The sequence below is a fragment of the Lithobates pipiens genome, unplaced genomic scaffold (genome assembly GCF_037356315.1).
Source record: "Lithobates pipiens isolate NorthernLeopardFrog02 unplaced genomic scaffold, aLitPip1_a1.2 Scaffold_23, whole genome shotgun sequence".
In the NCBI taxonomy this organism is placed as follows: Eukaryota; Metazoa; Chordata; class Amphibia; order Anura; family Ranidae; genus Lithobates; species Lithobates pipiens.
The window spans coordinates 122,431,941-122,454,469 of NW_027507785.1; the positions used below are offsets into that span (position 1 = coordinate 122,431,941).

A 22,529-nucleotide genomic window follows, 5' to 3' on the forward strand; every position below is an offset into this window, starting at 1 on the left:
GGGGGTGGTAAAAACAAAAACAAAAAGGGGGGGGTGGTAAAAAAAAAAAAAAAATAAAGCGGTGCCAAATTTGTGTCTGTTGCCCAAATGAGCTATTTAGTGGATAAAACTGGGTATCCATTCACCAGTAACCGGGCAACCCACTGAGGCATGACCAGGGGAAAATCACACCAGCACCTGATTAAATAACAGTGCTGATTTCGATCTCCCCGTTCATTCCTCTAGGCGACATAGTATCCAAAGTGAAAATCCAATACGTTTCCTGACGACACAGTCTTTTGAAACGTTCTGCTGGGGGAAATTTATCTGGAATTGATTCAAGGACCCAAACTTTTAGATCCTTGGATGATTGTTTATGATATTCTAGAAAGTGGCGGGGGACACTGTGTTTAGGGAGACCAGCATCGACAAATCTGCGATGTTCCCCAAATCTGGCTCTAAGGGCTCTGATTGTACGGCCCACATATAGCATGCCACAAGGGCAGGCTAGACAGTAAACCACAAACATGGAAGAACAGTTATGGAAGGTGTTGAATGTGTATGTCTTACCCTTATGAGCAAAGGATTTTTGACCATGTTCAATATGAGCACAAGTCAGGCACAGGGATTTTTTACACTGAAACATGCCCACCAGAGGAATGAGTGTTAGTTGAATGTTATTGGATATAGATTGGGCATATTTAATTTTGCTAGGAGCGATTTTCCCTTTTATATTTGGAGCCTTCCTATAGGCAAATTGTGGCACTGTAGGAATACTGGTTTTTAAGTGTGGGTCTTGCTGTAGTATAGACCAGTGTTTTTTGAAAACGCTCTCCATTTTCCAGTGTTTGTTGTGATATTGGGTTATGAATCTTGTTCCTACATTTTCTTGTGATCGCTGTTTTGATTTTGGAATGTCATTGGTATTGTAAACCATATGAGCCTGATCGATGAGGTCTGGGGGGTAGCCTTTCTCTATAAATTTCTGTTTGAGGTGAACACTTTGTGCATTATAGTCCTCCAACCTAGTGCAATTGTGCCGTAACCGGCAAAATTGACTTTTGGGGACATTTTTAACCCATCTCGGATGGTGACAACTGGTGAAATGTAAAAAAGAGTTCCCTGATGTGGGCTTGGTGTAACCTTTAGCTATAATTGTGGACTCTTGGTGACTGAGTTCCAGGTCCAAAAAACAAAGAGAAGTGGCATTTATTTCTGAGGTAAAGGAAAGACCAAAATTGTTAGAGTTGCAGTGTGATAGAAATTCCTGTACAGTATGAGGAGGACCATCCCAGATGATAATAATGTCATCGATGTAGCGCCCATAGAAGACCAGGTGCGCTGCGAATGGGTTATGTGCCCATATGTACCTGGTCTCCCATAGGCCCATCGTGAGATTTGCATAACTGGGGGCAAAATTTGCCCCCATAGCAGTCCCAGTATTCTGAAGGTAATAATCATCCTCAAAGTTGAAGTAATTATGTTCCAGGCAGAATCTGGTCGCTTTCAGAATAAACTGTGACTGTCTGGAATTGATGTCACTGTCCTCGGATAAAAAAGGCAAAACCGCCTGTAGTCCAACCTCATGCGGGATCGAGGTGTACAATGAACACACATCCAACGATACCCACAGATATGTTGGTTCCCAAGTATATGGTTGTAATAACTCTAGGAGATGGGTACCATCCCGGATATACGAGGGGAGAGCTTGGGCCAGAGGTTGGAGGAATTGATCGATGTAGAGAGAATAACTGGTGGTAATACTCTCCATGGATGCCACAATGGGACGTCCAGGAGGATTCTCAAGGTTCTTGTGTACCTTTGGAAGATGGTAGAAGTACGGTACATTGTAATATTCTCTATGGAAGAAAGAGGCTTCAGCTTTAGAAAGGACACCCTCAGATGAAGCTATGGTAATCAAATTCTTGGATTCCTTGATGAAATCTGGTAAAGGGTCTGTTTTTAGTTTTGTATATGTGCTACGATCAGAAAGTAGGCGGTGTGATTCATCAAGATAGGTGGCTCGGTCTTGAATGACTATACCACCGCCTTTGTCTGCCATTTTGATAATTATTTGTTCGTTCTTACTTAAGTTGTTTATAGCTAGACGTTCTTGAGAGGTGAGATTGGCTTTATTATGTATGGATTTGCCTCACTAACTTCCCCACCATGCTCTTCTTGGCCCATAAAACTATAGTCTAGTCACTTACCAATGTCTTTTGTCAGCTCCATAGTATTGCTTTCCCCTAAACACCCCCTAAAATGTCTACAAATGTGATGTGTGTGCTTCAATTCATGCAGAGTGACTTTTTTTTTTGGGGGTTGTGCCAAACTCATTAAGAACCCCCCTCCCCCCAACTGCTAGCTCAGCTGATAGCAATCCTCTATCTGCTGACTTTACCAAACCCAATACACACTCTACCTACCTTTTTGATGCTCACATTTATGGATGAATTCCCCAAAGCATGTAGTGCAAGGGCCTGCCTCAATGCTTTCAAATGCTATTTTTTTTTAACCTATTAATTATCTGGATATGTAATAGCAGAATGTCAAAAAGTGCTTCCATTTTGGTTTATTTTTGTTATTATGACACTTCTTACCTGTCCGGTGGGCTGCCAATAGTGTAAGTAAGGAGGGGCTTCCCAAAGTAGCACACATTATCAATCAAGTGGAGAGGGTTACCTGTCCTAAACATCCCCCCTCATTTTTTAGCAAGGGCCCATCAGATGGGGGATATGGGGGCTGGGGGAGGGATGGGGGGATGATGACTCTCATAAGGGGACATTAGACTTTAGGCTTTAAATACTCAGTTCCCAAAATGTTATACTAATTTTGACCAAAATGTTGGTGTCTAATCTTCTTGCAATGTTGATTTGTCAAATTACAAATTTTTGTTCTTGTTTCACTCCACAGTGTCCTTCAACGCCACAGGAATGGCAGACTGTGGCCTCCCACTTTGCCAGTCGTTGGGACTTTCCCAATTGTGGAGGAGCAATAGATGGGAAGCACGTCCGCATCATCCCACCACCCAACTCGGGGTCGTACTATTATAATTATAAGGGGTTTCATAGTATCGTGATGTTAGCGGTGGTGTCTGCGACATATGACTTTTTGTATGTGGACGTGGGGCAAAATGGACGGATGTCGGATGGTGGAGTCTTCGCACGGACGGAGTTCTACTGGCGTCTCCAGAGTGGCAGTCTGGGCTTGCCACCCCCAGAGGAGAATCAGGAAGCACTCTCGTTCGTCTTTGTTGCGGATGAGGCGTTTGCCCTGGTGAACCATCTGATGCGGCCTTTCCCCATGAGGACCCTCACCCCAGACCAGAGGATTTTTAATTTCTGCCTGTCCAGAGCCCGAAGAGTGGTGGAGAACACTTTTGGTATACTGGCCAGCCGGTTCCGCCTTTTTCTTACGCCTATTCACATGGCGGAATACAAACTGAATCACATAGTGCTGGCGTGCTGTGTTCTGCACAATTTTATGAAAAAAGTTTCTGTGAACTATGCGGTCTCAGTTGGCCAACAAGAAGCAGACTTGCTGGAAAATGAAGATAACCTCACGGGCCTTGAACATGCTCATCCTGGCTTGCCCCCCCCAAAGCGCCCGTGAGGTTAGAACACAATACATGGACTACTTTGTGGGTAGGGGGGCCATTGATATGCCAGACAATGTCTGAGCGGCATTTTAAGAATACATTTTTATCTGAAACTCCTTCATTTACTGCTTGGCTTGGTTTTAGGTGTCTCCTAGGTATATTTAGGTTTTTTCAAGTTGTGCCTTTTTCACCAACAGTGCAAACCCAAGTTCAGAGCGAGATGAGGGGACAGTCTCTTCTTCAGATAATGTTATTATGTTGTGGGTCTGCTACACACACACACCTTGTTTTTGTAACTAATGTATGTAGTGCATTACTGACCAAAATCGTGCTAATTTTCTGCACCATGGCAGGAAAATGGCATGAGTGTCCAAATTTACACCTCACTGTGGGTGTTTTTTACTAAAGGCACATCCACTATGCACTACAAGTGCACTGCAAAAGTACACCTGAAACTGCACTTGGAGTGCAAAGTGGAGTTGCCTTTAGTAAATCACACTCCTTCTCAGCACAAACTTAAATTTTACTCCAAATAAATTTTTGGTGCAATGAAAAAGGAAGCCACACATTGTTGATAATTAAACTTTTTAATCCAAGCACATTCACATGTGCGTTTCGAAAAGGTTTTTACAACAAACCAAGAAATTGTGTGTTTCAAAAACAGAGTTTAATCAAAATTTGGTTTACTTAGTGTTTTTGGGTAAACAGGCATGTTATCAAACCGTAAAATACAGAACACAGGAACTTACAAAGTTCAACTTTGAAAAGTGAAGACAATATCAGACATGAGTATGTACAAACTGGGATGATATTGCCTTCATCACATGGGGTGTCACCCCTGAAAAAAACAAATTTGGAAGATGCACACAGTGTGTCAACATGTGCTATCTCCCATCATGGGGGATCAATGTACATGCTTTGGGGCTGCAACCCCTTCATCTCAGACACTTTACACAAAACACGTACATTGATCCCCCATGAAGGGAGATAGCGCATGTTTACACACTCTGTGCATCTTCCAAATTTGTAATTTCAATAAATACAACATTTTGTTTTTAAAATAGCAAAAATAAAACCCTATCTAGTTTTTGGTGTTTCACACTCTCCCCAAAACATCAATGATGTTCTTCATTTTATTTTTAACATCATTGATGTTTTGCAGGATATTTTCCAAATCCCGATTGCACCCTGTTATCTCCCCAATCTGGATCTGGGCACTTTCACTTGTAAAACGGGAATCTTCTTCCACATCACTTAGGCCGCGTACACACGGGCGGACTGTCCGTCCAACTAAGTCCGTCAGACAATCCGACAGACAGTCCGTCCTACTTTTGAATGAACGGACTTGACCACACACGATGAACAGACAGTCCGCTGAAAGCTTGCGCGATGACGTGTACAGCACATACGACGGGACTAGAAATACGACGTCCAATACACTGCAATGCAACCTTCGGCCGTGTAAATCCTTTCTGAGCATGCGCCATACTTAGTCCGTCCAACTTGCCTACTCACGAGCGGACTGTCCGCTGAAACCAAAGTTGGACGGACAATATTACGGAAATTCTGAAAGACTTAGTCCGCCAGACTGTCCGCTGAAAAAGTCCGCTGAAGCCCACACACGAGCGGACTGTCCGCTGAAACACGTTTCAGCGGACCAAGTCCGTCAGACAGTCCGCCCGTGTGTACGCGGCCTTACAAAACAAAGCAAAAAAACACACCATGTAATAAAAATATGGTGACATACATTGATGAGCTTACCGGAAGCTGTGTTCTCCGACACTCACCTGTTGTGGTATAAATTTGCCCAACCTCCACGATCTCTCCTTCCTCCTCCTCCTCCTCCTGCTCCTCTGTTTCTGCTTTTGGAAGTTGGCCTTCTTTGGGAGAGGTGTGGTCCCTGGTGTCCTCATACTTGCCGAGTCTTCTCTCCCCTATGAGAATGGAAAAAAATAAAGAATTAGCACATAGAGGGCAGAATTAACAATATGAAACATTGTTTGGAAGTGTTGTCCAATTGTTTATTTTGGCCGAGCTTCAAGGTCATAACATTATTGGGGACACTGTGTTCAGCTAAATACTTATCTGCAGAACGATGTTTCCTACGAACGAATGAAACCATGAACTTGAAAGTGGCCATTTTAAAATGCACAACATGAACTCAAAGCACATGGAGCAGTATGCAAGCAATAATAATCATATGAACACACGACAACTACTTACTTTTGTCAAGAACACGCTTGATCCTTAGGTACTGCTCGTGCTCCCTCAGTTTGACCAGCGTTTTCTCAGTTGATCATTGGATCGGCGTACCCCAAAATTCTTATGAAGATTCTTCACAACTTTAGTCATGATCTTGGCCTTTCTGATATTTGAGTTTGGGTAAGGTCCATACTTCCCATCATAGTCGGTCCTGTTCAATATGTCCATCATCTCCAACATCTCTCCAAAAGACATATTTGAGGCCTTAAATCTTCTCTTCCTGGATCGGGACGTTTCAGGCTCCGGGCTTTCCTCACCCTCCTCCTCGTTAGTGGAACTATTATTAGTGCGCACCTGTGTTCTCTCCGCCATGTGCTCTCCCCACTGCGCCGGAAGCGAAGGGGCGGGGAATAGTCTAGAAAGAACGTCAGGGGCGGGCGGAGTTTCACGCATGCGCACTGTATATAAAACGCAACACGCCTGTGTCTTCCGTACGATCGGTGAACAGAGGGAGAAGCTGACGTGACGAACGTGCAAACGAAGGTACAATTTTGAACTTGGTACATCACTAGGCTACACTGCTGCTAGATTGAGGCCTGCATTAGTGGAGTTTAGACTGACGGAGTTTAGACTGACATTAGGGTTTGTCTTGTGTTGTGTCTTGCAGACATTATGGACGGCTTCAATGACCATAGCTTCCTCCCTCTGTTCATCGATAAATACAGAGACATGCCCATCCTGTGGCAAGCAACACACCCACTATATAGTAATAAACAAAAGCGTCAGGCAGCAATGTTGCAACTGGTTGAGTTTGTGAAGCCGCTGGTCCCCAGGGCAGACGTCAAATATTTAAAAAAGAAAATTGGTAGCCTCAGGAGTACATATCTGAGGGAGAAGAACAAGGTGCTGAAGTCCATGCAATCTGAAGCTTCAGCAGATGACGTTTATGTCCCCACCCTGTGGTATTATGACAGGATGCATTTTCTGGCAGACCAGGCTGATGTCAGGGAATCACTCTACTCTTCCTTCCACGCGTCCTTCTATGCTCCATTCCACACCCGATGAGTCTTCCGACGCCCAATCTGGGCCTTCCACTCAGGAAGAACTGTGGGAACCCAGCTTGAGCCAGGTATAGTATTGTTGTACATATTTGTGGAGTCAAAATGAATGATGTTAGCTTGATTTTTGCTCACTAATTGCTGAGTTTTGAAAGTGTTTCACATATCAATAGACAGTAGTGGCCAAAACCTTGGGGACAAGAAAGAAAAATGCTGGGCTCAGAATGATAGTCTTTTCTATTGGTTAACAATTTGCAATAGTGTTGATGTGAAAATTGTGTGTGTTTGATGAACCAAAAACTAAAACTATGTCCCTTTTTCATACACAGGAAGAACTCAGCCAGGAACAGGAGGGTGTGGAATGCAGCAGCCAGGAGGTGGCTGTGGAAAGTGGCAGCCAGGAGGAGGCGGGGGTAAGCAGCATCCAGGTGGTGGGCAGCCAAAGGAGCCTCACTGAATGCCAGGTCCCTCCCCTCCGCCTTCCACGCAAAAGGGCGAGAAAGGGGGGGAATGTTGAGGAGTCGGCCCTGAGGCTGATTGGTGAGGCTTCTGCGGCACTCCAAGCAAAACCTACCTACCAAGAGTCCTTTGCCGCCATGGTTGCGTGCAAGCTTGATAAAATAAAGCAGGGGCAACAGATCTTGTGGGAGGAGGTTATTCTCCACACCCTCAACAAGGGTCTGTTGGGCCAAATGACACCAGAAACACACTTGTGTGGTTTGGCCCATGCCCCTGCTCCTCCTCCTCCTCCTCCTTCTGCCACACCTCCAGCACCACAGCCACAGCCTGGAAGGAAGCGTGGAAGGAAGACCAGAGAGTGATGACCTGGGTTCAGTCTGGTCTGACAGAAGATGCAGCCTGTTGTAGTACCACAGCCTGGGAACATAGATGTCATCTGCTGCTGTTCCGGGTTTCATGGACTTCAGGACCAGACTTCTCTCCCTCAGATATGTATTCCTCAGGCCACCAATTTTTGCATTCAAATAGTTGATGTGTGCCCTGGGGGCCAAAGGCTTCGCTAATCTCCCCAGTTTCAACATTGCTGCTTCCCTCTTTATTTGTTACTGACACCAAAATAAAGGTATTTTTTTGTTTGAAGAAATACTTGCGTATGTGTTTACCTTCCAAAAGGCCAGTTTATTTGTGAGCAGGCAGGTACATTTCAAAAATACAAAGTAAAATAAATAGGGGTACCAACACTAAACAACCTCCTGTAGATTAAAAAATAAAAACAAAATATCAAAAATAGAATAATGTTGTTGTGGTAAGTTTACACACCCAAAAAACCCCACAAAATGGAGAAATGAGCAAACTGTCTTTAAAGGAGATTTTTAGGGAATCAAAAAAAAAAAAAACATCCAAAAAAGAATAAACAAAATCTAAAATTGTGTAGATGTGACGCAAACTAAAATTGTATTGCTGAAATGGTTAAAAAAGAGTAATGAAATACGTTCGGGAGAAGTGTGTGTGACTATGAGCATCAAAAGAAGTTCGTTCTTGCAGCATTGTAAAGAACAAGAGAATGCGCTTGATGAAAGAATTTTTAACATTGCAGCATGACAAATGTGCTATATCGCTTACGAGCAGTAGTTTTACCTGAACGAGCGCTTCCGTGTCGGAATTTGAATTTGAGCATGCATGGCACCTTGTCCGTCGAAGTAGGCTACACATGATCGGAGTATGTCCGATCGGACCAGTTTGTCGGAAAATATTTCCAGCAAGTTGGAAAACATGGTCCGACGGATATTCCGACAGAATCAGTCCGATGCATACCACACACAGTCGGATTATCCAACAACACGGTCCGATAGGACACATTCCGACGGATTCTCCGACCGTGTGTACAAGGGCTAACTCTCTTCGTAATGGCCTACCCTTATGCATGCTATCCCCCCTTCAGTCTATTATGCATGCTACTGCTAGACTAATGCACCTCACTAATCGTTCTGTGACTGCTGCCCTTCTCTGCCAATCCCTTCACTGGCTTCCCCTACCCCACCATATAAAATTCAGAATGCTAACCACAACATACAAGGCCATCCACAACATCGCCCCCAGCTACATCACCAACCTCATCTGCAGATATTGCCCAAATCATCCCCTCCACTTCTCCCAGGACCTCCTGCTCCCTTGTTACCTCCTTTCATGCTCGCCTTCAGGACTTCTCCAGAGCCTCTCCCATCCTCTGGAATTCCCTGCCCCTGGTGTATCCGATCAGCCCCGAACCTGTCCACCTTTAGGAGATCCCTGAGAACTCACTTATTCAGGGAAGCCTATCCACCTAACAACTGTCCCCGAGCCACCGCCCATCAAATCATTCCCTGCATCTACTACCTTTTGTACCACCTACCCTTCCCTTTAGAATGTAAGCTCTACGAGCAGGGCCCTCCTGTCCCTTCTGTATTGAACTGTACTATAATTGTGCTGTCCCCCCCCCCTCTACATTTTAAAGCGCTGCATAAACTATTGGCGCTATATAAATTGTGAATAATAATATCTTAAAGATGCTGCTGGGATGAGCCAGGGGTTTACACTGCACTGTCTGTGTGCCATAGGCAGTTAATTCAGAATAGACAATTTCTGTAAACAAAACATATTTGGCATGTGTCTTCTGCCCTAAAACTTTACTTCAGAGCATTTTTTTATTTAAAGACTTTGGTTCCATGTCATGTGCTCCCTTGCTTGTCTCCTGAAGGAGAATGTGACCGTTTATTTGGCAAAAAAAAAAAAAGACCATCCTTATTTCATCATTAATTAGTAGACATTCTTAGGTATTGGTTTACAATTTTCATATAATTTCAATATATTTCTTAACCTAATTCCCAGCTTTTCTTATTGGCTCAATTGAAAAAGTCAGTCAGAAAATAACACATTTGGAGGAGGAGATAAGGGCTTTTGATAATCATGATTTGGTAAGATTGTGTTTGTTTAGAAACATTATGGCACAGATTTGTAATAACTGGCAGCATCTTATTTTTCAAATATATATTATGCTTTTATAATCTTTTTTTTCTACTAGCATACATCACATAAAACTAGAAACTAGAAAAGTGGGATAAGGGCACACAAAAGAAAAAAGTTAAAAAGTACAATAGGGATTTAGGGGATTTTAAGAACAATAAAATCTATACATGGCAAACTAATGGTTCAGTTGAGAGAAATGATCAAGGGAATCCCGATGGGATTAACAGAGGGGATGAGGACTCCAAACAGAGTATCAAAATCAAAGAGGGAAGGGGTAAGACCACTACTAAAACCAACAACAAAACACCTATGACTCAAAGTGTCAAACCTAGAGACGGAGACACCCGTCAAAGGGGACCAATATCTCAAGGGGGATACCCTTCACCTAGAAGAGCACCGATCGAAAGAGAGGGAGTTTTTCCCCCAGTACAGTATGGTTTTCAACAACCTCAACCTCAGATGATGGGGTACCCATATCCAACATCTTACCCACCCTTTAGAGATCAAAGATGGCCACAAGATGTGCTAGATAATAACAGGGGTTTTTCGCTACCAGTGTACAATAGGTTTGCACCATTGGGACATGAGGATGCGGAAAGGAGGTACAATGAGAATATGTACCCACCCTACCACCCCCCTCCTCCACCTTTTCTAAATCAGAGGGGGAGAGGAGGACACATATGGGACAGAGGAATATACCTCTTCAACACAGTGGCCTGATGGGCAAAAACGGAGAGGATGTTGTGCGGGAAAGCGAAAACAACACAAACAATCCAAGAAAAAGGATGAGGGACATGTAGATGGTGGTGTGTTCAATTTGAGTAAGGTGCAATTAGAAACCAAAGAATTAAACATTCTAAAGACGGGTCTTAAGTGTGCACCAAGAAGAATGTTGAATAAATTTGATGTTTATATGGACGTACACAAGTATGTGCGCACTCTAAATATCAAAAAACATTTTCTCATGCACCCCTCTAAGAGAAGCTCTACTGTGAGTTCAATTGACACCCGAAGTGATAGTGGTTTAAAAAATCGTTCCTTGTTTAACCCTCAGATCCCTAGTAATCATTTTGTGGAAGTTTTTAAAAATCTGGTACTCAATGATCTAGATGCATTACCTCTAAAGAAAGGGGTTAATGCTCGTCATTTTAAGGACGGGATTAAGTCCTTGGAGGACAAAAAAGACATTATTGTACGCCCTGCTGATAAAGGAGGGGGGGTGGTTATTTTGGATAGATCTTTCTACGATAACCAGTTAAAGGCATTATTGAGTGATACTACCACATATAGGAAATTGGATGTAGATCCTACTGATAACTACAAAAATCAATTGGAGGCTCTCATCCAATGGGGATATGGTAAAGGGGTTCTTAACGTTAAAGAAACTAAATATCTGGTCCCAAGTGCATGCAGGATACCGGTCATTTACACCTTACCTAAAATACATAAGGACTTAATCACCCCTCCTCCACGTCCGATTGTTAATGGCATAGGTTCAGTCACGGCAAGGCTGGGGGAGTATCTGGATAGAGTCCTTCAGCCTAGCATTAGAAACACAAGGGCTTACCTAAGGGACACCACTGACCTTTTAAAAGCTCTAAATGAGATACGGATCCCTCCTGATGCTGAAGCGTTTTTGGTAACAGCGGATGTGGCAAGCTTGTATACCATCATCCAGCATCAGGATGCATTGCTGGCCCTTAATTGGGCTTTAAGCAGGAGGGATGATATCCCTCATGCTCAAAAGGTATTTGTGGGCCATGCTTTAGATTTCTGCATGTCCCATAATTACTTTTGGTATGGGGGAGTCTTCTACTCGCAGAAGGTTGGCGTGGCAATGGGGGCCAAATATGCCCCGAGCCTTGCCAACCTTTTTATGGCAGAGTGGGAGGATAGGGCTGTCTTCTCGAGCAGACCACAACAGTTGATCTTCTATCGGAGGTTTATTGATGATGTCTTGCTTATTTGGGTGGGCACCGAGCTAACTGTTAAAATGTTTGCGGAAAAATTGAACTCCAACCTTAATAATATAAGATTGGACTTCAATATCAGTCCCATTTCTGTTAATTTTTTGGACCTCACTATAGAAAGAGAGAGGGATCATTTGAAGACGATAGTATTCTTCAAAACCACGGACCGGAATAGCTACCTGTCCACGAGGAGTGGACATCACCCCTCATGGATAAGGAATATCCCGAAAGGCCAATTTCTGAGAGTTCGCCGCAACTGCACCACAGATATGGATTTTATTACCCAGTCTGGTGTATTGAAGGAGAGATTTCTACAGAAGGGATATAATTGCACCCACCTTGATAAAGTAATAGAGGAAGTGGGAAATATCCCTAGGGAAGTATGCTTGCAAGATCAGTTAAGAAGTAGTGATCAGACACAGCATCAGTTTAAATTCTTATCAGGTTTTCATCACCAATATAGGGACATAGAATCCATTTTTACCAAGCATTGGCATATTTTGGGTAGAGACAAACACCTGGGTGCGGTTTTACCAACTGCTCCCAGGTTTATCTATAGAAGGGCTCCCAATATTGGTGATAAGATCGTTAAGAAGATATTAGATCCGCCAAAAAGAGTCACTATCTCAGGTGATTTAAAAGGATTTTTTTCATGTAGAAAATGCATTTGCTGCAGAACGGTTTTGAAGATTAACAGGGGCATAACCTCAGTGACCAATGGGGTGGGTGAATCCTTCAAAATAGAGGAGTTTATGACCTGCAATACGACCTTTGTGGTATATCTGCTGTGGTTTCCATGTAGGCTCTATTATGTGGGACACTAGTGTGGGACACCAGAACAACCTTTTTAGGGTGTCCCATTCAGGTGCTCCAGTGGATACTAGAGGTCTCTCCATGTGTGAAACTTTAACAAAAAAGGTAAGCATTCCAGCTTTGGAAAGGGAAAAAAACCCCACGGTGCTCCAAAATTGCCCCAATCAGGCCATTTTAGGGACTCGAAGCAATTAATTTGTGGAGCTGAAAAGGATGATTATTTTTATCATTAATACATTACATACATTAACAACAAAAACAAGGTGTGTGTGTAGCAGACCCATAGCACAACATAATAGTTTGCTGAAGAAGAGATTGTCACCCCATGTATCAAATAGCTTACGTTTGCACTATTGAAGAAAATGGTCCAAAAAAAAAAAGGCCATTGGAGAACCTAGGAGAAAGCTAAAAGAAACACAAGCAGTAAATCAAATGAAATGTGAGTTCAGTTTATAATCAAAAAATGTATTTAAAACATGTTTAGACATTCTCTAGCATATCAATGGCGCCCCTAACCGCAAAGTACTCTAGAGACTTTTGGCATACTTCTCGGGAGCTTTGGGGGGGGCAAGCCAGGATGTCCAGGTTCAAGAGCTGTCAGAGTTGTTGGATCTGGTAATAAGCCAGCCTCAGTCCCAACTGAGGCCACATAGTTGGCTGCATTTTTGAGCAAAAAGTTATGTAAAATGCAACAGCATAGAATTATGTGATTGAGTTCATATCCCCCCCATATTAATAGCTGTGAAGAAAAGGCAGAAACAGCTGGCCATTATTCCAAAGTCATTCTCCACCACTCTTCTGGCTCTGGCCAGCCGGTAATTAAAAAATCCTCTAGTCCCGGGTGAGGGACCTCATCGGAAATGGCTGTAGAAGATGGTCCCCCAGCGCAAATGCTTCATCCACTATGAAGATGAACGGGACAAATGCCACATTATCTTCCAGAGATGGCAACTTAGCTACCATTCTGGAGCCATCTGTAAAACTCAGTCTGGGAGATGACTCCACCATCCATCATCCGGTCATTTTTCCCCATGTCCACATACAAAAACTCATACGTCACTGACACCACGCCAACAACACTATACTACTATACCCCGTATAATTATAATAGTATGACCCTGAGTTGGGGGGCGGGACAATCAGAACGTGTTTCCCATCAATTTCCCTTCCGCAGTTGGGGAATTCCTACTGCTGGGCAAACTAGGAGGCCACAGTCTGACATTCCTGTGGGTTTGACGGAAACTGTGGAGTCAAACAAGAAATTTTTTTTTACTTTTGCACATAACATTGCAAGCAGATTAGACACAAACATTCTTGGCCAACATAAGTGTAACATCTTTGAAATCAGTATTTAAAGACAAAAGGTCCATTTATCAGATTCCTTACCATCATGTTGGCCCATTCTAAAAATGTGGAGGGGGGGATGTTTTGGACAGGTAACCGTCTCCACTTCATTGAGAGATGAATGCATAAATAATGTGGATTACTTTGGCCAGCCCCAGGTAAGAAGTGTCATAATCCAAAAATATGAATACACACTGGACACATTGAAGCACATTTTTACATTCTGCAATTACTTATCAAGATAATAGGAGAACACAACTTTAAACAGTACCATTTGAAAGTATTCAGGCAGGCCCTTGCACTACATGCTTTGGTGAATTCATCCATAAATATGACCACAAAAGAGGTCGGTATAGTGTGTATGGGTTTGGCAAAGTCAGCAGATAGAGTATTTGTATCAGTTTACTTAGAGGTTGGGGGGGAGGGAGGATTCAAAATGAGTTTAGGCCCAAAAAAAAAGGCCTCTTGCACTCAACAATAACATTTGCACACATTTTAGGGGTGTTAAGGGTAAGCACTAAAATGTAGCTGACAAAATAAATTTTTACGTGACTAGGCTAGGTGTGTATAGGCCCAGGATAGCATGCTGGGGAGGTTAGTGAAAGCAAATATGCATGAAGGACAAAAAAGGAGCATTAAATATTCCAGCATGCATGAGGACAAAGATAATATTCACAGCATATTACATTCATGGTAATTAGGAAATTATGAAATAAATACAATACATTATCAAACATTAAATACATAGAATGTGATGTTAAAGGATAAAACTTACCTTAATATAGTCCTATTGTATGATGGCAGAACAGGTCTCTGGAATAATGATTCCCAGAGCCTGGGGGGAGATTCCAGTCGTGAACTTGATATCCTGGAGACTTCTCCTCGTCGCCAAGTACCGCAAGGTGGAAACGAGCCTCTGCTTGGGAGTGATGGCTTGCCACATGCAGGTGTCCTGCTTCATAATATAAGGGGACAGCAAAGCCAACAGATGGTGAAAAACACGGTCTGTCATCCAGAGATAATTCCTGAAATCATCAGGATTATTCCTGGATCTCCCGCAACAAAGGCACGTGCGAGAATTGGTCACGCTGGAGCAACCAATTCTTCGTCCATGAACTCCTCCTCGCCCTGTTCATGGCCTGGACTTGGGTCAAAGCAAGAACTCCAACACCAAGCACAACACGAACTCTACGAAGAGAACATACCCGCAACATGGCTTGAAATGGTCAGCTGCTCAGAACGAACTGACAGAATGCACTGAAAATCAGAAAGGACCTGAAAAGAACGATCTGAAAATCAGAACTAGCGGACCAGAATGCACTAAAAAAAAAGAAGCAAACTATTAGAACGCACTGAAAGACAGGAACAAACTGACAACACGCACTGAAAAATAGATACGAACTCACAAGCACAAACTGAAAAGCAGAAATGAACTGAAACGCACAAGGCTGAAAAGTGCAAATCATCTCTCACCAAACTTCTACTAACATGAGATAAACATGAGATTAGCAGAAGGAGCCCAAATGGTGGAACACTAGCTATTGAACTTCCTTTTTATAGTCCCATCGTACATGTTGTACATCACCGCGTTCTTGACGTTAGGAATTTCCAACATTTGTGTGATCGTGTGTATGCAAGACAAGTTTGAGCCAACATCCTTCGGAAAAAATCCACGGTTTTGTTGTCAGAAAATCCAGACGTTTGTACAGGGGATAAGGGCGTAAAGAAATCTCTAAGGAATTAACTTGTCAGCCTAGGAACATGTACGTTTTCATTCAGTTCCGAATTATTTTCTTCTAGTTAATATCCTCTCCATTGTACCATTCTGAAAATCCTGTAGTTAAGAATTTTCTCAACTACCAATTTTCCTTCATCTTGTACATCAATAGGTTAAGAGAGTGGAAGAACTCTTCAAGAAAAAGGGTAATGAGAAATTAAAAACAGGGTGAATTTTCATACTGACAGGAGGGTTTAAACAACACATTATTCCATTGATTTGAACAGAAATTTGAAAATCCTCCCAAAAACTTTTGGCCCAGTTTGAATTATGAAATATGTATCTTATATTTGTGGTAAATAGCCTGACCTTGTCATCTATATGAAAGGTAGAAAATAGGGTTGCAGCGATACTGATAGTATTGGTGTAGATACCGAGCATTTGCACGAGTACTTGTACTCGTGCAAATGCTCTGATGCTTAATCTACCTGGGCACCCTCACAGATGATTGGCGCAACAGTGGGGGCAGTTACAAGCACCGATCTCCCTGTATAGCTTTCAATAAAGCATCTGACAGCCACATCTCCTCCTCCTTCTCTCGTGGCTTTCAGCTGCTTTATTGAAAGCTATGCAGGGAGATCGGTGCTTGTAACTGCCCCCACCGCTGCACGGTCACCCCGACTAGCCCCCGTGTCCTCCTCCTGCTCCCCAGGTCCTCCTCCGGCTCCCTGGGTCCTCCTCCAGCTCCCCGGGTCCTCCTCTGGGTCCTCCACTGGCCGTTAAATATGTCATTTACCGGATCCTTCCTTCTCTGAATAGACAAAGTCAGTGATCAGACTGTCCATTCATAACTGAGCATAGTAAACTGTGAGCCTCTGTCCTCTCCATTCATAAACTGGCGCCTCTTAAAGGGCAACGTACAGGTACATGATTCTGCCTGTACGAGCCCTTCTGCCGGCGTATATCTGCGTGAGGCGGTTGGCAAGCGGTTAAAGCAATCGACTGAGCTTGCCAGAACCACCTCTGGAGGGAGTCTATTCCACATTACTACATACTCAGTAAGTAATTAAATCAGATGCTTAACCACTACAGCCCCGGACCAATAAACACCTTAAGGACCAGAGGTCTTTTTCCAATTTCGCACTGCGCTGCTTTAACTGGTAGATGCGCGGTCATGCAATATTGCACCCAAACGAAATTTGCGTCCTTTTCTTACCACAAATAGAGCTTTCTTTTGATGGTATTTGATTGCCTCTGCGATTTTTTTTTTTTGCGATATAAATGGAAAAAGAGCGAAAATTTTGAAAAAAAAAGATATTTTCTTCTTTTTGTTATAAGAAAAATCGAATAAACTAAATTTTAGTCATACATTGAGGGCAAAATTTATTCAGCCACATGTCTTTAGTAAAAAAAATGTCAATAAGCGTATATTTTTTGGTTTGCGCAAAAGTTATAGCGTCTACAAACTAGAGTACATTTTCTGGAATTTACACAGCTTTTAATTTATGACTGCCTATCTCATTTCTTGAGGTGCTAAAATGGCAGGGCAGTACAAACCCCCCCCAAATGACCCCATTTTGGAAAGTAGACACCCCAAGGAAATTGCTGATGGGTATGTTGAGCCCATTGAATATTTATTTTTTTTGTCCTAAGGGATTGAATAATGACAAAAAAAAAAAATTATATGTGGAATTGCACCCCAAAATATATTCCGCTACTTCTCCCGAGTATGGGGATACCACTTGTGTGGGGCTTTTTGGGAGTCTAGTTGCACACGGCACCCCGAAAACCAATCACCACCTTCAGGATTTCTAAGGGTGCAAATTTTTGATTTCACTCCTCACTACCTATCACAGTTTCGAAGGCCATAAAATGCCAAAATAGCACAAAACCCCCCAAAATGACCCCATTTTGGAAAGAAGACACCCCAAGCTATTTACTGAGAGGCATTTTGAGTCCATGGAATATTTTATATTTTGCCACAAGTTGCGGGAATATTACAAACTTTTTTTTTTTGCACAAAGTTGTCACTAAATGATATATTGCTCACACATGCTATGGGCATAAGTCAAATTACACCCCAAAATAAATTCTGCTGCTTCTCCCGAGTACGGGGATACCACATGTGGGGGACTTTTTGGGAGCCTAGCCACGTACGGGACCCGGAAAACCAAGCACTGCCTTCCGGATTTAAATATAAAATGCTACCAAAAAAACTGTTAGCGATCGCAGGGATCAGGCCTGACTCTGCGATCGCTGCAGTTATGTGTTTAGTGTTTTGTAAGTGACAGTGATCGATCGATACTGCACTTGGGTGGGCTGGGCAGAGGGGCAAAACGCAGGTGCTAGCAGGTGTCTGGGCTGATCCCGCTAACAATGCGTTTTTTTGGAACCCTGAACTGCTGGGGACGCTAGTATAGATCTGATCAGATCAGATATTGATCTGTTCAGATTCTATACCACTACGGGAGGTGTATGCTTTGCGCGTGGGTGTTAGCGGTACTGGCACTAACCTAGCGCTGCCTGGGGCGACGCAGACCCTGACCCTAAAACCTAATTGATATCACCCGCCGGGTGACTAGGGGGTTAAACCTTTATTGGGTAATAAATGGTGGGTGCCCTATAAAAAGCAAACTAACCAGAGTCACCCGTAACACTTATACGGTGATCAGTGGTGAAAGGGTTAACTAGGGGCAATCAGGGGGTTCAAATTTTTATTAGGTAGTATATAGGGGTCCCTGGCGCTATATAAAAACCTGACGGGGAACCTAAATAACTAACTGGCTAACCAGTGTCACCAGTGACACTTATACTGTGATCGCTGGTGAAAGGGTTAACTAGGGGCAATCAGGGGGTTAAAACCATTATTGGGTAGTATATCGGGGTACCTAGCGCTATAAAAACCTGGCGGTGAACCTAAAAAAATAACTAGCGACAGTAGCGACACTGATGCAGCGATCAGAAAAATTATCGCTTAGTGACACTGGCAAAAGGGGGTGAAAGGGTTAACTAGGGGCAATCAGGATGTTAAAACCATTATTGGGTAGTATATCGGGGTACCTAGCGATATAAAAACCTGGCGGTGAACCTAAAAAAATAACTAGCTACCTAGCGACAGTAGCGACACTAATGCAGCGATCAGAAAAATGATCGCTTAGTGACAGTGGCAAAAGGGGGTGAAAGGGTTAACTAGGGGCAATCAGGGGGTTAAAACCATTATTGGGTAGTATATCGGGGTACCTAGCGCTATAAAAACCTGGCGGTGAACCTAAAAAAATAACTAGCTACCTAGCGACAGTAGCGACACTGATGCAGCGATCAGAAAAATGATCGCTTAGTGACACTGGCAAAAGGGGGTGAAAGGGCTAACTAGGGGCAATCAGGATGTTAAAACCATTATTGGGTAGTATATCGGGGTACCTAGCGCTATAAAAACCTGGCGGTGAACCTAAAAAAATAACTAGCTACCTAGTGACAGTAGCGACACTGATGCAGCGATCAGAAAAATTATCGCTTAGTGACACTGGCAAAAGGGGGTGAAAGGGTTAACTAGGGGCAATCAGGATGTTAAAACCATTATTGGGTAGTATATCGGGGTACCTAGTGATATAAAAACCTGGCGGTGAACCTAAAAAAATAACTAGCTACCTAGCGACAGTAGCGACACTAATGCAGCGATCAGAAAAATGATCGCTTAGTGACAGTGGCAAAAGGGGGTGAAAGGGTTAACTAGGGGCAATCAGGATGTTAAAACCATTATTGGGTAGTATATCGGGGTACCTAGCGCTATAAAAACCTGGCGGTGAACCTAAAAAAATAACTAGCTACCTAGCGACAGTAGCGACACTGATGCAGCGATCAGAAAAATGATCGCTTAGTGACAGTGGCAAAAGGGGGTGAAAGGGTTAACTAGGGGCAATCAGGATGTTAAAACCATTATTGGGTAGTATATCGGGGTACCTAGCGATATAAAAACCTGGCGGTGAACCTAAAAAAATAACTAGCTACCTAGCGACACTAGCGACACTGATGCAGCGATCAGAAAAATTATCGCTTAGTGACACTGGCAAAAGGGGGTGAAAGGGTTAACTCTAGGGGCAATCAGGGGGTTAAATCTTTATTGGGGGGTGATAGGGGGCTACCCTGGACCTAACACTAACTGCCCTGACGGTTTTTACTTTTACAACTGACACTGAATGCATTGATCAGTAAAGAAATGATCAATGCAATCAGTGACACTGTGACTGGGGGGGGGGGCGGGGGGGATCGGGGGGCGATCAGGGGGTGGATCGGGGGGGGGGGGGTTTGTGTACCTATGTGTACCTATGTGTCAGTGTAGTGTTTTGGTGCACTTACTTTTAGTCTTCTCCTCGTAGTCCGGTCAAAAAGACCGCCCCGAGTAGAATGACATCACTTCCTCCTTCCTGTGTAAACAATACACAGTGGGAGGAAGTTCGTCATTGGCCAGGAGCGATCCAGAGGGGGTGGCCAGAAACCAACGGCCATCCCCTCATCACGGATCGCTCCTGGAGGGAAACGGACCGCCATATCCAGCGGGAGGGGGTCCGATCGGACCCCCCACCCGCTGGAAGGCAGGCACGTACATGTACGTGCTTGTGCCTGCCTGTGCCATTGTAATGACGTACATTGGCAATACGGCGGTCCTTAAGTGGTTAAAGTGCTTAAAACGAGTTTAGTATCACTTTAATCTGTTGGTTTCAGCAGGAATTGAAGTTGAGATAAGGAGGCTAGGAATTAAGACTGGATAACTTTAAGAAAAATTAGCTTTGAGAAGTGGAGTTGTGCTGAAAGGCATTAGCCTTACCAATCTTGGACCCAAGTTTATACAAGGTAACAAAGTTGAAGCTGAAGAAGAACAAAGTCCATTGTGTTTGTCCATTGTGTGTCCACCTGTGTTCTAAGTTTTTATGATCAGTGAGAATAGTCACAGGATGATTGGCCCCTTCCAACAGATGTCTCCATTCAGAAAAAGCTTCCTTAATCACCAACAATTCTTTATTTCCAAGATCATGATTCTTTTCATCTGAAGACATTAACCACTTGCCAACCAGCCGCCATCATTATTCTGCGGCAGGTCAGCACGATCCCGCCAGCTGTCGTAGCTATACGTCAGCTCCTTTAAGTGTGATAGCAGGCGCATGCATGCACCTGCTGCACTTGGGGGGGGGGGGGGGCACACACAAATCCCTGTTCTGTTCTGAGAGGAGATGCAAATCATGAGTTCCTAATAGCTAGGAACCACGATCTGTCATCTCCTATAGTCAGTCCCCTCACACTACAGTTAGAACAGACAGTCAGGGAACACAGTTAACCCCTTGATCGCCCCCTAGTGTTATCTCCTTCCCTGCCTGTGACATTTATATAGTAATCAGTGCATTTTTATAGCACTGATCACTGTATAATTGTCAGTTGTCCCAAAAATGTGTCAAAAGTGTCTGATGTGTCCTCCATAATGTTGCAGTCTTGATATAAATCACAGATCGCTGCCATTACTAGTAAAAAAAAAAAAATAATAATAAAAATGCCATAAATCTATCCCCTATTTTGTAAACGTAAATATACGCTTATTGTGATTTTGATTACCAAAAATATATATAAGAATACAGATCAGCCTAAACTGAGAAAAAAAATTGCTTTTTTTAAAAAAATTAGGGAAATTTATTATGGCAAAAAGTACAAAATATTGTGTTTTTTCAAAATTGTCGCTCTTTTTTTGTTTATAGCGCAAAAAATCAAAACCACAGAGATGATCAAATACCACCAAAAGAAAACTCTATTTGTGGGAAAAAAAGGAAGTAAATTTTGCTTGGGTACATCGTCGCATGACCACGCAATTGTCAGTTAAAGTGACTCAGTGCCGTGTCGCAAAAAGTGCTCTGGTCATTGAGCAGCCAAATCTTCCGGGGCTGAAGTCATTAAACAAAGATGTACTGTAGGTAGAACAACAACAAGAATGAAGCTGTGTCTCACACACACACTGAGAAATAACAATTCCTACAACAGAATCTGAAGAATCCACTTCCACAATAAAAGGCAGTTTAAAATCTGGCTGTACCAATATTGGTGCAAAAGTGAAACAAGTGCTTAGTTTCCTAAAGGCTGCCTGTGTCTCTGGTGACCATAAAAAGGGCTTCCCTTTTTCAGCTGGGTAACTTGTGCTGTTACATTGAAGATATCCCTAATGAATTTTCTGTAAAAGTTGGCAAAAAGCCAACAAACTATTGGATTCCCTTATTATTTCTTGGGACAGGTCACTTCACAACTGCTTTGATCCTTTTGGGGCCCATAGGCAACCCTTCTGGAGAAATAAGGTAACTCAAAAACTGGATCTAAGCTTGTTCAAACCTATATTTTTCCAATTTGATGTAAAGCTGTTTTTTTTTCTAATGCCGCATACACACGATCAAACAATCGGGTGGAAAAGTCTGGCAAACTCAAGTCCGCCGGACAATCTGCCTCCTAGCCGGGAGAGTCAGTGGCTGGGAGCTGTTGCACAATTCCAAGCTGTCAGTGTATGTCATGATGAACCATGCCCCCAAAGTAGTGATGTCATTACTAGCTATTCTCAAAGTTTGCCAAAACCTCCCAGAAGCCTCCGAGCCACAGGAGGCGCTCAGCACTGCAGCCTGACAGTTCCTGGTACACTCTCCAACCGCTTGCCTGCCAATCTCTGCACACAGCCTGACTGCTTGCCTGCCAAACTCTGCATGTTTCCCACAGCATTCTGGAGACTTTTCTACACAACTGATGTGCCTTCATCACCATCAATGCAGTGAGTGCATCACCTTTAAATTTACACCTTTTATAATACAGCCTATGTTTAGGTGGTTGCAACCTCTTCTCTAGTTGTATGTGTACTAGGC

The 22,529-nt window shown here is 43.2% G+C and overlaps 1 protein-coding gene across 3 annotated transcripts in view; it reads left to right on the top strand.

The window, feature by feature from the left end:
- FAM227A (family with sequence similarity 227 member A) overlaps positions 1-22,529 on the top strand; it is a 130,860-nt gene that overhangs the window by 42,256 nt on the left and 66,075 nt on the right. For all 3 annotated transcript variants that reach the window (XM_077452298.1, XM_077452300.1, XM_077452299.1), the window contains one exon: positions 9,664-9,749. In XM_077452298.1, coding sequence (XP_077308424.1) covers positions 9,664-9,749 — 86 coding nt within the window. The remainder of the gene's footprint in view (positions 1-9,663; positions 9,750-22,529) is intronic.